Source organism: Diuraphis noxia, unplaced genomic scaffold (assembly GCF_037042655.1).
Source record: "Diuraphis noxia isolate RWA-SAM2 unplaced genomic scaffold, SU_Dnox_SAM2 contig0003, whole genome shotgun sequence".
In the NCBI taxonomy this organism is placed as follows: Eukaryota; Metazoa; Arthropoda; class Insecta; order Hemiptera; family Aphididae; genus Diuraphis; species Diuraphis noxia.
This window is the reverse complement of record NW_028301713.1, coordinates 26,890,924-26,906,934: the sequence shown is the minus strand read 5'-3', so window position 1 is coordinate 26,906,934 and position 16,011 is coordinate 26,890,924. Positions and strand designations below refer to the sequence as shown.

General features: G+C 26.7%; 1 protein-coding gene across 2 annotated transcripts; it reads right to left on the bottom strand.

Moving 5' to 3' along the window:
• Window positions 1-1,774: 1,774 nt before the first annotated feature.
• On the bottom strand, window positions 1,775-15,661 carry LOC107169524 (uncharacterized). 2 transcript variants are annotated; one of them, XM_015519286.2, is made up of 21 exons: window positions 15,398-15,657; window positions 15,190-15,334; window positions 14,843-15,103; window positions 12,621-12,752; window positions 11,537-11,702; window positions 11,292-11,416; window positions 11,100-11,224; window positions 10,762-10,980; window positions 10,242-10,444; window positions 8,050-8,238; window positions 7,207-7,395; window positions 6,979-7,114; window positions 6,763-6,898; window positions 5,217-5,418; window positions 4,169-4,445; window positions 3,930-4,042; window positions 3,553-3,860; window positions 2,589-2,833; window positions 2,274-2,507; window positions 2,044-2,202; window positions 1,775-1,976 (listed from the first exon to the last, which is right to left on the bottom strand). In XM_015519286.2, the coding sequence occupies exons 1-21, from the start codon at window positions 15,521-15,523 to the stop codon at window positions 1,833-1,835; spliced, it is 3,834 nt and encodes a 1,277-aa protein (XP_015374772.2). In that variant the 5' UTR covers window positions 15,524-15,657; the 3' UTR covers window positions 1,775-1,832. The 2 variants fall into 2 exon arrangements, with proteins under 2 accessions (XP_015374772.2, XP_089079851.1); XM_089223725.1 differs by lacking the exon at window positions 1,775-1,976 and having other exon boundaries at window positions 2,044-2,192; window positions 15,398-15,661.
• Window positions 15,662-16,011: the final 350 nt, after the last annotated feature.

The following is a 16,011-nucleotide window of genomic DNA, read 5'->3' as shown; positions in this document are numbered from 1 at the left end:
TTTTAGCGTATTTGGGTTATGTAAGTGGTAAACTAATAAAAAAATCCCAGTACTTTTGTTGATAATTTGGCAAATAAAAAAAGATTTTTAACGCTGCGTTATTTCTATTGCTGAACGTACGAATTTATAATAGTTAGTCAATATTTATACAGATGCGTCGTGATTAAAATGAATGTAATTTATTTTAAATAAATTTCAAAGATAATATTAGGATTGTGCGGCGTTACAGATAGGCCATATTAACACCTCTGTTGAAAACTTATTCTTTTTTCTATGCACGATGTAGGTATAACGTTTTTTTCATTTTTTGTTCCTTAGTCAAAATAACTACAATAAGTTTTGTCGTGTAACTTTTACACAGGTTACAAAAAAAACTTTAAAGGAATATTTTCAAGTGCTTACAAAATAGCTAATTATGTTATGTAATCTCATAGTTGGTTATTGTAATTAAATCAATTTTATGCAACCCCATACTAATGTGGCAAAAGATCAAGTTATTCAAGTAAGTAATAAATATATTCACTATTGTCATAAGTTTTTTCTATAATTTTGTATATTATAATATCTGAAGAATCAATTATATATTAACTATTTGAATAGTGTAGGTATCAATTTTAAAATTAATATCTTATCATTTTTTTTTATTGTTTGAATATTTGAAATAAAAAAATAGGTAATGTTAAAAACTTAAATAGGTAAATACAATATTACCTTAGAATGTAAAAAACAGTTATAGTTATTTTAAAACCTGTTAAAAACTATTTATCCCTATGAAGACTATTTTGTTACACCTATGATTTTACATTCATTTCATATAAACATTAATTAATTATTCATAATTTGATGTATATGTATATATATCCAAACAATCAAATTTCACAATCAGTTCAGCCAAAGCGTGATTAAACTATAGTATATCAGTTAGTTGTAGCACACATACCTATTTCCTTCTGTAAAATCTGATAAATTATTTTCATTCCCAATAAATTACATCATTAAACTTTTAATCTTGTTTACAAAGTTTCTTTTAATAAAAAAAAACTTTTAATTAGCTAATATAAACTAGGCAAGATGGCAACAATATTAAATTATAATATGGGGCGAGGGCAACAGGAGGTGTTGCCTTCGTCCTCCCTAAATCCAATTGTTGCCCTTTTAAAAATAATAGAAATATTAGAAATTAATATTGTTTTTATGTATAATGCTCCCCTAAAATTTGGTTTTCCCCACCTGAAAATGTAGTCTAGCTACAGGCCTGATTATAACAAATAGAGCAAAATGAGTCCTGAATAATGTGAACTAGATTTTAGTATTTTAGACTTTGAGACTTATATTTTCAATATGTTATGTTGACAAAATGTTTGGTTTAATTATCGTGGTAAAATAATTTATCTATTATCTATTATTTATATATAAAACTTATTAATATCCTTTTAAGACAATTATCGTATGAAATAGCTAGGGTGACATCTACCTATCTATGTCGTTACCACTTAACAGCAGGGACACTGGTAGAGTGAAACAAATTTCAATTGTTACAAAACTGCAGATCTCTGTTGTGTCTCATTTGGGTATACAAACAAGTAGCATTCTTATGGTGGCAGTAGTATACTACAGTTTTTCATTTTTTATAAAGATAAATGATAATCAGGGCTATGATTTGTATGCAATAAAAAATTGTAAAATATGCATTATATTGGCAACTTTTAAATTTTCAATATGTTTAATTTATTTCATTAAAATACAAAAATATATATCAAAAACAATAAAAATATAAAATAAGAATAAATTTATTTCCTTTTTGTACAATATGGGATTATGATATTAAATACTTAAATTGGTAGCATTTTTGGTTCTATTAGAATTTCATTGACAGCACAAAATGATGGTTGTGTAACTGCAAATAAAACAGCTTCTGCGATATTTGATGGCTCAAGAATTTCATTATTAGTGCTGCAGTCATATCGCTTTAAAGCCTAGATTTAAAAAATAATTTGTAATATAATATCATTATTGTATCAAAATTCATGAAACTATTTTTACCTCATAATCACTAGTCTTCTGTAATAATTCAGTTTTAACGTCTCCAGGTTGAATGCAGGTGACTTTTATGTTATGTTCAGTCATTTCAGTTCTTAGTGCACTTGATATGCCTTCCATGAAAAATTTTGTTCCTGAGTACACCCCTAAACCTGGAAATGACTTAAAATCGTCATTATTTTTTTATTTTTTTATGCATAGTTCTACCTATAAGTTCTCAGTTCACTACTTACTCTTCGACCAGCGTTTGATGTTATGTTTACAATATGACCAGAATTTCTTAATGTCATGGTAGGAAGAACAGCTCCAAGGCAATTTAACATACCATTGCAATTCACTCGTACCATTTCATCCCATTCTTCTATTTTACATTTATCAAATGTTGTATAAAACATTACTCCTGCATTTATAATCATTATATCAATTGGGCCAATTGATTCTTCAACATTTTTAACCACTGTTCTTACCTATATAGTAAAATACATTAATACATAACAGCTATAACATCAGTTTGTAAAGCAATGCATAAACTAAATAATTAAATTTACATTAATTGGATCAGTAACATCCATTTCATATGGAAAAACAATGTTTTTATTAGTCACATCAAGTGAAAGGATCTTATTTTTTAATTCCAGCAGACGTTTGATTCGTCTTCCAGTAGGAATCACTATAGCTCCAGCTACCGCTAGGCTTTTGGTTATTTCATAACCAATTCCTGAAGAAGCTCCAGTAATAAATACAACTTTTGAATTTAAAGGCAATAACTGTGTTTTTAATGATTTCTCTGAATCTAAAAAAAAAAAAATCAGATATGTTAATTATATAGGTAATACATTAGGTTTTTAGCATGGACTAAAATAGAATAGAGGGGAAACTAGAGCTTAACAGCGGAATACTTGAAATTCATCAACAAGATATGTATTATGTGTAATGTGTATGGTGTATTAAGGAGGAAAGTATATCAGATACCTACAAGCATACTTAGCTAACAAATTACTAGATATATGATGAATAGCATGAAGCTATACTGTACAATTTAACTTACTACATTTCTACCTTGATTTCTAAGAGGCTTCTTCTACTTAATTCACTTAACATGAAGTTTCTAGTAAATTGTATACAACTCAATGATTTTAAGTCATGTTAAAATACTAAAATTAATTTAAATATTTTTTTTTTTTTTTACTTATCATGAAATTTTAATTCAACATATAAATATTTAATATAATATAATGTTTAAAATATGAATCAATTTAATTTGAATTTGAAATACTACATATTTATGTATAACATGAGAAATATTGAGAAAACATTTAAATTTAAAATAAAAATAAAAATAGTAGTAGTGATATCCAAATGAAACATGTTTACTTTACTTTTAAACATATTTTACGTAAAAAATGTATAATTTAAATAAAAATAAATATTTTTTTTAATTCAGATAAAATGCTTAAAACATTTGTTTATATGAAATCATCCTCCATCATTAATAATATAAATTTAAATTACCTCTGGTTACAGCCATTTGGGGAATCAAATTCAAATTGGCTAAAGTTTTCAATATTCTATAACATTCAATACTGTCTAAATTCGGATATATTAAATTGGCAGAAGCTAGATACGATTCAACGTTTCTTTTTTTCACTGTTGATTGATTCTCTAAATAATTATAATCTCCCTCAGTAGAATTTAATAAATAAGTAATTGGCACTAATTGTGGGTGAAGAATTGAATTTTTTTCAATTAATTCCAACCATTTTTTGAAAGATACACATTCTAAACTGTATCCTATGTCCTTCATTACTTCCCATAAATGTCTACGAAAAAATACCAATAATATATTATTATTTATATAAATACTATTTGAAAACAAAATAGATACCAACTTTGAATTCAATGTGTCATTAACTAAATGGTAGATTTTTCCTGATGAGTCACTTAAGTTCTGTGCTAGTTCCACAATAGTATTTGCAACAAAATCAACAGGTGTTAGTTCTATCTGTAAATAATTTTGCATATCTATTATATTATTACTTATTTGTTTTATCATTTATCCTCTTATATTAAGATAATAATATCTTGATACAATATACCCTATGGTTTCTATACTTATTATAATACTTACCTCCCAGCTAATGTCAGGATATGTATTCGTAAATAGTACACCTTGTATTATAAATAAAGTAAAATCTGCCAAATTCCAGCTAGAAACCAATCTACTTCCACTTATGTTTCCACATCTAAATATTGATGCTGGTAATCCTTTTCTAATAGCATTCAAAATCAGCTGTTCAGCCAGCCACTTAGTTTGCCCATAACCACTTTTGAGTAATGGTGCCCAGTTTTCAGAGTTATCATTCTCTGAAATATCTTTAAGTCCTTGAGGAAAAACAGCAGATGAGCTGAAAAATGTGACAAATAAGGTTTTTGATTCTTTTATGACAGTGGCACAACCAGAGGTGTGGACTCTGGGTCTAGACCCCCTCCCCTTAGTATTATAATAGTATTGTTACTTTGTTAGTAAAAACATATAATTATTGTTTATACAAATTAAGATTAATTTTATCAGATCCCCCCTATGAGCAATTCTGGTTGCCCCACAATTTTATGATTTGTATGAAAACATTTTTTGATGTTTAATATTATAATATAATTTTTAACATTAGACATAAACAATACTTATAACATTTAATATAAGTATTGTGGTTATTTGTATATGTCTTATTGTAATGTGTTAAGTTTTTGTACCATTGTACTATTGTTTTTTTTTAAATGTTTTATTGTATACATAAAAACGTGTTTATGACATTAATTATAAATACACTTTAATAATTTTACTACCCACTTTTTTCATATAAGACAGGAGTTTCTCAAAGGCTTATGTTAATTTAAGTGGGATAGTTAGCCAGTTAGGTAATTTTAAGTCGCAAAGCATAGCTAGAATGACATAGTAAGAGTAACCTATAGAGTAAAAGTTGTAATATAAATTTACAATATTACTGTATAATGTTCTGGATATAATACAAAATAATAAAATATGACCTGTTTAAATTTTTATTTAAATTTTACTTTTCTCAGAGGGAAATTTAGAATAAACAAATAATACAATTCATCCTATTTATCAACTGAAAATTATTTTAAAATATCTTTAATATTGACCATGTTTTACTAACCTAATATGATGTAGTGGTTTAATTTTTCCATCCATACAAAATTGTATTATATTTTTGGTACCCATGACATTATTTTTATACAATGCACCAAATGGATATGATAAATTAACTTGAGCAGCTGCGTGTATAACATAATCAATTTCAAAACATATTGCTTCATAGTTGTCATCTGACATTCCAAATTTTACTAAAGACACATCACCTAAAATATATTATATTTTTAACTTAAAGTAGAACTTACTATACATAGGTAGTAATGGTTTATATATATATATATATTATATATTTGTGTATTGTATAATGTATATTATAATTTATAGGTATTATTTGATATGTATATACCTACAAAGCCTATTCATGTATGATAGGCATATGTTTATTGTTAATTGTTGTACATTGTTTATTTACTTATACTAGTTATACTGTATGTATATTATATAAAATTTGCATTTATATTTTATAACATAATTTAGAGGTATTAATTAGTGTGGATAATATAGGTGTTGGGGAAAATATTTCTGATATCAGTGGCATGACGAAGGACTATATTTGAGGCACGTGCCTCAGTTTGAGGGGTGGTGGGTGTCCTCAAAGATCATCTAATGTGTTTAAAAAAAACATTATTATTTAAATGAATAAATATATTTTATCATAAAAAAATGTTTTAATGTTTTTTGTGAAGGTTGGAGTGGGTGGTTGGTCTGGCAATATAACTGTGCCTCATAACTTAATTAAGTTTGCCACGCCACTATCTGATTCCAACATTGCTTGATAATATGTTTAATATCTATATTGATCAAAAAATTTTAAAATCCTTGATATTAAAATGAATTGCTCAATAAAATAATAAAACAATTTAAATGCTTCATCAATTAATTGATAATTATTAATGTTAGATACTAACTCAAATGATATCTACATAATGATCAGGTATATTATAACTATAAATTTAGTTTTAGATATACTTACTATGGGCATTTTATAATTTTATAATAATAATTATAATTATAATTATTATTTTATCTTTGAATTTTAAGCTGAAAATTAATCATTGGTTACCTATAAATTACCTTGGAATACCTGAATTACTAATTACATGGATTATATTATTGTATGTTTTATATAGAGCCTACAAGAACATTTAGTACATTTGGCTAAAATTTAATATGTGGACCTTGGCCACTTGGGTACATACCAGTAGCGGATTGTGCCACAACTTTTTTGGGAAGGGGATATGGCTATGTTTTTAGGGGGCTAAGACCCACCAAGACCCCCTCAATTTGCGACTATGATGCTGCCACCAACTATCACAGTTGTTTGGCAAAATTACTTAATAATAATTAATATCATAAAATATTATTTAATATAAAACAATGCACATTTATATAAATGCTATAAATTAAAAATTAATTATACAGAGGGCCTCTAAAATAGCCAAGTCCCTATACTCTAGGTTCATCTACACTACCTATCCTTAGGGGAGGACTATGTATGTACTTATTGTATTTTTAAAAAATCTCAAAATTAGAATTATATTGGTGGGTACCTTTTAAAACAACGACTTTAGAATAAAATGGGCCACTTGAAGAACCAACATTTATATTATACCGTTTCATTGTCTGTTCGAGCTTTTCCAAAGGTTTGTATTCAGCAGAATCTCTTATCAAACAGAATATGTTTACCTAGACAAAACATATTTTATGTAATAGGTAGTTTTAAAAATAGGGAAATAAATATATATTAATATAAAGATGATAATTACTTGAGTTTGTAATAACTTTTGTAAAATAAACGCACCAACAAATCCTGTTACCCCAGTAAGGAGTACATTACCATTAGTAAATTTATTTTTATTTAAATTTACAGCTCTCCAAAACCATTTAATCATTTTATCTGAACTAGAAATGAATACAATATTTGTTATGAAATATTATTACTTTATAGGTATTTTTGTATGGACTATATTTAATCAAGAATCTACATCTATTACATGATAGAATCATCAACAAGATTATTCAGTTCTTCCATCAAGTTAATTTCATTTGATGCAGATATGTTTTGATCTAATAATGCCGCCATTGCTTTAACATTGGGATTTAGAAATAGATCGTGTACACGGAATTGAGTTCCAAATGTAATATTTAATTCACCAATTACACTAGCTGCTAATAATGAATGCCTAAAATTAAAAATAACAATTAATAAAAAACAATATAACATAATAAGTCTAATTATCACAAAATTAAAATATAGTTTTATTGTAGGAAAAAAATGATAAATGTAGAGCCTAATACCTAGGTACTAATAATCTGTTTTCTATGAATAGTATATGAAGTACTTATATGACTACATTATTTCCAGTATTCTGAAATTATTATAGTAGCTTATAATTCATATACCTAGTCTATAATTTAAAATAAGCCATATATAGGCCAATACTCCCTTCATATTGTGCCACTGGATTATATCTCTATGTAATTAAAAATAGATATTTACATAGGTATTCAAAAATTTACTTCCTAGTTCCTAGCCTGTCAAAATTTTAGATAAATTGTAAATTTCAAGTATTGTATTTAGGTCTAATTGTATAGTACTCAATCGACAAAAAGAAACCTGGCATCTAGGAACATAGAAAAATCATGCGTTTGTTGAGAAATTAAAAAAAATATGATAGCAGTACTACAAAATTAACATCTTTAAAACTTCAATTTTGATATTATAGATTTATAGATTTTCAAACTATATTCTTGCACAGTAGTCATAGTCTTAAATGCAGTGTACAAAATATATTCAATTTAAATAGTATTACTCTAATAGATTATTTTCCACTTACCCGCCATTCTCGAAAAAATTATCTTCAACATCGAGACTGTAGGTTTTTAGAGCTTTACAAAATATGGTAGACACAGTTTTTTCAGTTTGTGTTGTCCAGTTTTCAACTAAAATACCATTTGATTTATCCAAGATCATTTTTGGTAATGCTGACTTATCCAATTTACCAGAAGCTTCCACAACAGGCAATCTACATTTAAGTTATAATCAAAAATCACTTAACACCATTTGATTTTGTTATAACATATATAACTAATAATTATTTATGATTACAAAACAACATAGAGCGTATAGAATATAAAATATATAGGTAAGTCTACAATATTAAATAGTAAAAACATGCAGTCAAAATTAAACTTATACACCAGAATACTATTGAAAACTGTTATAGAGAAGTGACTGAAGTGAACAAATTTCACTGTAATTTATTGAATAGCCTAATAGGCATAACGTGTAATGTAAAACTACAAAGTAAGATTTAAACAACCCACATAATATTACATTTTTATTGCACGTACTCCATTGTCAGTGTGTAAGTGTTGACATTGTGATGACTGATGAGTAATAATTGGGAGTTTGTGTACTCATGACAGTTATTCCCGATGTAAAAAGTCCGAAGACGTTGATTGAGTTAAAAATATAACCAATGTAAAACTTAAAATGTTAAAACTCGGTTTTAAAGAAAAATTGAAATGATTAAAATCATTTAATCATCGGTAAATAGGTAATAATGTCCTAATGATACACGCCATAATAAGTGATGAATGAATAATGGATACTAATATGATTATTGATTACATAATATGATTATGAGTAGTTCAATTTTTAAATTTTTAATGATTTTATTAATCAATTAAAAGAGTACCTATTCTCATTTCTATTAGTAGGTATTTATCAGAGATTTCTATGTTCTATAATATTATACTAGTATAATAGAAACACGGCCATAGCCTGAAGTCTGCGGTAGGTATTTATAATCAATGATATTACTTATCATAATACCTACCTACAGTTCATATTATGCAATCATATCACGTGTGTCGGGACCTATTAATTTAGCTAATCGCCTAGTTGTATTTATAATTTTATTCTAAACTCTTAAAAATTTATATAAATAACTGACAAAGTGTCTTCACTGGAACTTGGAAGGCTTCTTAAATCTGTTGTTTCTTCAAGCCACCTTTTATTCATTCACCCCTTTTACTTTTTATTCAATTTTATTATGTAACAGATTGTAATATAAAAATTAAATTTAAAAAAAAATCATCATTCATCTGCAATATTACTTTTTAATTCATAATAAATTCATAATTCCGTCAATAGAGGTATAAAAAAATGTGATTTTTACATAAGAAAAAAATCAAGTAAAAGCGAAAGTTTAAGTTGCGATCGACCTGTTGGCCATGGTTATACCTACCATAATTGAATGCTATAGGTATAGCCGTATAGGTAATCATTAGATAGATGATTTGATTTTTTAGAATAAGCTTATAGGTTATAGTATACAAGTACCTATGTTGTCCGATGTATGAAAAAGTCTCGGAGGTTTAACAGTCTTATACCTACTCTTATGTTGAAGAATTTTGTTTTTGTGCGGACCATGCCCCATGTGAGTGGCTTTTTTTTAGCGAACTATGTCATTTATATCAAATAGAATTGTAGTATAGGTAGCCTGTACCTGGATGAAGGTATGCTCACGTGTACTTATGAATTTTTTAATTTTAAAAATCCTAAAAGCCGGGGGGCAAATGCAAAGAATTAGGTACCTACCTAACTGAAAAAATCAAAATCAATACTTGAAAATAGTACTTATAGATAATAATCATACGCGCAAATGGAGGGGGGATTTAGGGGCTAAGCCCCCCAACCATTTCCTAAATGTTGTATTAAGCTTTTAAATATTATTAAAGTTGGGTTCCCCAAATCTCAAACACTATATTTACGCCTATGATAATACCATATTTACTGCACATGAATTGTTGCTTGAAACATTTGGAACTTAATTTTACTATTACCAAAGAGTTTAAGACCCACATAAATGTGTTCACTAAAAAAAATACATGGTAAAATTACCAAACTAGATTATAAATCATCAAACTAAATAATTTGTGATCTATTGCTTATTTGTTATAAAAATAATACAAATAGACACGAGTTACCCTTACCCTTTTACCCTATATGTTTTATACAAACCTATCTAAGAAGAAGAAAAATGGCGGAACCATGTAAAATGGTAGTTTAAGCTTCAATCTTTGTTTTAAAGATAATGCTGATAACTTTGCTTCAGCTTCTAATACAACGTATCCTATTAAATACTTGTCAGTGCCTTCTTCTCCAATAGATAAAACACACGCGGAATTTACTTCAGGTTCATTTAAAATAGTAGCTTCGATAGCCTATAAAAATAAATTATGTATATATATAATATAGGTACTGATATTATTAATACATCATATTAAAGTGTTATAAAATAAAAATAGTCATCTATTTATTTAGATATTATTGACTATATAGATGCAGCTATTATAGATAACTATAATTGTTGGACCATAATTATTATCCATTACAATTTTTTAGAGAAAGAACTTCAATTCACTTATTTTTTATTTTAATGTTTTATATTTTTTATGTACGTACATATTCTATAGGTATATTCGTTAAATGCATATTTACATTTTATAATTTTTAATAATATTATATGCTTTATACTAACCTGTAGTTCAACAGTATAGCCTCTAATTTTAACCATGGTATCACAACGTCCACAAATCTCTAAACTTCCATCAGTTCTTAAGTAACCCCAATCGCCGGTTTTGATTAACCGATCACCACATTCTTTTGGTACCGTACCGGGTCGTTTAATGAATCTTAAAGCGGTCAATTCGGGGCGATTTAAATATCCAATTGCAAGTGTTGGTCCTCCGACGTAAATCTTATTAGTATATAATATTATAAATAAGATGAATAACATTGAATTGGTTATTATTTGTCTGGGTGTACTTAGTGAGATTAATGGAAAACATTATTCAACCCAATTAAATATAATCTTACCTCGCCTGATATTCCTACATTTTTTACATTGTATTCGTTGTCCATTATTAATATATGAACACCAGGCAAAGGTGATCCAACGGGAGCAAATTTGCTTTGTTCTAAGTCACTTGCTTTTGAAACATCTATTATGTTTAATAAATGTTTAATAGGTCATGAATAAAAAAAAAAAACAATTAATTTAATATTTACCAGCACAAGTTACGTCATGACATTCAGACACACTATAAAAATTAAACATTCTAACCCACGGAGCGATATTTTCCATTCTGTCTCTTAAAGAGAATGTCATTACTTCCCCACATATCCAAATTTGTCTGATAAATATCCAACAAAAGAATACCATTTTTAATTTACAAATAATTTATGTAAAAAACCATTCAAATACAATGAGTATTAAATAGTATGGTCTATTAATATTGTATTAAATATTTTACTTAAGTGTTTTGAATCCTTCAGATATGTTTATACCCTTGTAATCTAGAACTGATTGTAAAAGAGATGGTGTGAATAACATTCTTGTTATTTTATTTTTCCGCAGAAACTCCAATAATCTTGGCGGATCATAAATAGCATCATCAGGAATTATAAACATTGGAAGTCCTATAATTATATGCATATATTTTAAAGTGGACAATATAAAACATAGTACTTACATGTATATATACTCAACAATCAACATATACAATTAAAAACAAATATGAGATATATATTATTTATTATTGAATTTAGTATTATTTTATTAACATACGTGTTTAAAAACGTATTATTATATCTATATACACTATAACTAATCTATATCTACTTATATAATTTATACTATAGACCCAAAATTATCCATAGATATTTTTAAATACTTTCAACAATTTTTAGAAAATACTTTTTTAATTTATAAATCAACTGAACCAAATTTGCATGTCTTACGTTAATTTTATTTACCTAATACCTATCATATACGAGTATTTTACACCACACCATTTAGCGGAACTTTAATCTTTCATATTAGATACTCAATAGCCAATTGTGTTCTGTGCTCTACGTAAAAATATTTAGTAATCATTTAAGTTTAATTTACAGTAAAAAATATGTATATAATTTAATACGTAGGTATATTCTAAGTTTTTAATTTTATAAAGTTAAAATAGAAAATGTATATAAACTAAAAAGAATTATTATAGTAATTAAAAATTAGATTTGAAAAAAAGGATTTAAAAGAAAGTATTTAAAATACAATGTTGTAGTACCTACGTTTTTCAAAAATATTTGAAGTACCTATACGTATTTGAGACTTGAGAGTAGGTATTTAAAAAGTACTTGAATACTTTAACTGAAGTACTTGATATCACTGTGGTGTGTTCTATATTTGTTTCTATAGTACTATACTTATAATGTAATAATTATAAAAACCTACTATAATAAGTTATTATAATAGTGATTATCGTATTCTGATGGAAATATTGTTTTTTAAAAATACCACCTATCTATATACTATTTAATTAGTATAAAACTGTATTTACCTACCTTTAAGCAATGGTCTTATCATTTCCCATATGAAAAATACGTTACAGGCTTCTCTGTCATCGTCCACGTAAGGATACGCTTTATGTCTCCATGTAAATGAATACACAGCTCCGCGATGAGGGCATTGAATACCTTTACAATTTAATTTTGAGATTTTACTCATTTGAATATTTGATAATTGATATATTATATTTTATATATGTTTTTATTTTATATAGCTATATGAATAAAATAGTAAATAATACTTAGTAGTCCGGGGCATGGCAGAAACCTACGGGTGCCCTAATAGAAATTCTGCCAAAACTCTCACCCACGTGTTAAACCAACCTACAGTTCCATAAGAACCTACAGTACTACCCCCCTCCCAATGGCCTTAGTTGCCGCGGGATAATAAAAAAAAAAAAATAAGTAAATAAAAAAAAAAACTTTGTAGGTACTAAGTGAAATCTATTACAACCAAATAGCTCACTATATTTTCATTTCGTAGTCAAACTTTCTCGAAAAAAATTAGGTAAACATAACCTATTACCACATTAATTACTTAGTAGTAAACTAGTAAATGTAATCTAGTATAGTTCTCCACGATTTTTAAAGTCGGCAATTAATCAAAGTTATTAATTAGTTAATAAAAATAGTTGTTTTAATACAGTGATATACATATTATAATTGATGTCTAAAGTCTAAACTGAATATTGAAAAACATATATTATTATACATAATAAAAACCAGGCAGTTCATTAAATGTAAGACACTAACGTTTTTGAAAAAATATTTTTTTTATGCCATTAAAAAGATAATAAGCCGTTAAGTGGACGTCGCTCTGCTGTATATAGTATGTTACTGTGTTAGATGGCATTAAATTTGAATTCATTGATATAATATCATTGTACTATACGGAAAACGATTCTGAGCGGAGACTGTTTGTCAGTCTAGGTATCTATCTATAAAATAAATTCCAAATTAATCAGATTCATTATGTATCCGACTCAATCAGTCATTCAGGGTATACACAGTTTACTATAAAGTAATAATATAAGTCATCAATGACATAAACTATTAAAACAGGAATAAAAAGTATATACCTATACTCTAGAGTTTATAAATTTCAAATACCTACCCACAGATAATATACTTTTTAAATTACAACAATATAACTAAAATTGTCATTTTTGGTTATTTAATATGTAATTTTTACCAAAATTGAACTTAAAATAACCATAAAAACTGTGTTTCATATATAGTTTATAGACTTTTTTTTGTCAAAGAATTAACTATATACTTACGTGGAACCTCATTTAAAATTTTTAATCTTTAACTACAAAAGTTAAACATTTTATAAATTTTTAACAACTAAAAATATTCAATTAAATACATTTTGTCAAAATTAATAAACTTAAAACAGTTAAAACTGTATTTTTTATAATTTTCAACTGCTATTATATTAACATTGATAAAAAAAAATTGAAAATGTCTATAAATAACTTAAAAGTGTTTGAAATATTTTGAAAATTTTATCAAGTATAGAAAAAACCAATATAAGCATTCAGTGAAAACTTCATGTATCAACGGTAATTTATTTTAGAGTTAAATCAATATCTAAAATTAATTTCTTAAAAACCCGATTTTGTGTAAAAATTCCTGTTTTTCTTTAATTTTTTTCCGGACGCTTTTGAAAGCTACTCGGAATTTTAAAATTTTACCTGCCCAATGCACCAACTAGATTCACTTTAAAACCAGAATAGCTACTAGCTACTAGGTTTGAAAATCGAAGCATTATTTCGACAACTGATTATGTACATACACAAAAAGAAACACATCATTGTAAAATCAATACATTCATCGCTCTGCTCAGAATTTAATATATGAAGTTTAGACAATTATTATTTTGTAATCACATAAAAATAGGTAAAAAATATTTTAAAAAAACGTTAATAGTTTTCAATATTGATGATAGTGTCTTACATTAATTGGATCAGGACAAGATCACGATGTGACGTGTGTACTAAATATATCATACATGATATTTTTTTATAATATATACACTTCTGAATTTCTAATTTCTATCAAATTAATTTTGGTATTAATTATATTTAATTCAACTTAAATAATTTTGCCTCTGAATGGTAAATGCAAAAAACTTTGAGAACACATTATTTTTATACTAACACTATTTAAGACTCCGGATTCGTATGAATATAATTATAATTTACATAAAAACATACCTTTTGGTTTTCCCGTGGTACCAGATGAGAATACTACAATCGCTAAGTCGTCGAGTCCATTTGGTTCTTTTTTGAGTAGTGATTTATCCACTGATTTTTTCAAACTATCGTACCAACCGTTATCTAAGTATATTAATTCCTGTTCTTTAAATCGACTTTCAAAGAATTCTTTAGTAAGAATTACTTTGGGGGTAGAATCCTCTAAAACCGAACGAAGTAGTGGTAATGGATATGATACTTCCAGGATTAAACATGCACCTCCTATATAGTTATGATATTAGAATATAATTTGTTGAAAACCAAAACTTTGATAGTAAATAATTAACAAATAATAATGACGTAGGTACCAGCTTTATGAATAGCAATGTAACTAATGGTATACTCAAGACAACGTTCCATCATGATACCAACCATAGAGTTTTTTCCAATACCAATGCTCCTCAGTTTTGCAGCCAATACATCTGTCATTTCATCTAATTCTCTAAAAGTCACCTTAAATGAAAATAACAATTCAAACATATTATATTTTAACTTCATATAAACAACTTAACTAACCATTGAGCCATCGATATTAACTACAGCAACTGCATTTGGGGTAGCATTTGCTTGAATTTTAAACATCTCGTCGAGACACCCTTGTTTGTCATAATTAGACATATCTACTGATGGAACTTTTGACATTTTAAAATATAAAGTTTTATTTTAATAAATAAATGTAATAATAATAATAATAAATTTACATTAAAATTTAAATTCAACGTTAAATATAATTAAGGGTATCGAATGAAATAAACATAGCATAAGAAACTCTCAACTACTTAGGTACCAATACAACAAATGCATATAATATACAGGCTTACTGCACCTATAAACGGCTAAACTTATTAATAATCCTGTAACACATATTTACCGTATGATAATATTTTTATCTATAACCAATTAATATGGAATTAATATGTATGCCGATGTACAACAAAGTGGCGTGATTTGGTTCGTTATCTTTATTTATAATAGTATAATACCGTTCTAACGTACATTATCAAGAGCCCGTAGAGAGGCCGCTGTAATATATAGAGGTACCTATATATTGTGTTAAATTTGAATCCAATGATATAAAATCATTGTATACAAAGTACGATCCTGAGCGAAGATGGTCTATCAGCTTATAA

What these genes read in the sequence shown, in the direction of transcription:
- LOC107169524 (XM_015519286.2), bottom strand. Translation starts at nt 15,523, where the DNA reads ATGTCAAAAGTTCCATCAGTAGATATGTCTAATTATGACAAACAAGGG. An exon ending in CTTGTTGATGATTCTATCAT is followed by an intron (nt 7,115 to 7,206) that starts GTAATAGATGTA and finishes ATTCATTTCTAG; the next exon opens with TTCAGATAAAATGATTAAAT. An exon ending in ATGTTACTGATCCAATTAAT is followed by an intron (nt 2,508 to 2,588) that starts GTAAATTTAATT and finishes TTTACTATATAG; the next exon opens with GTAAGAACAGTGGTTAAAAA.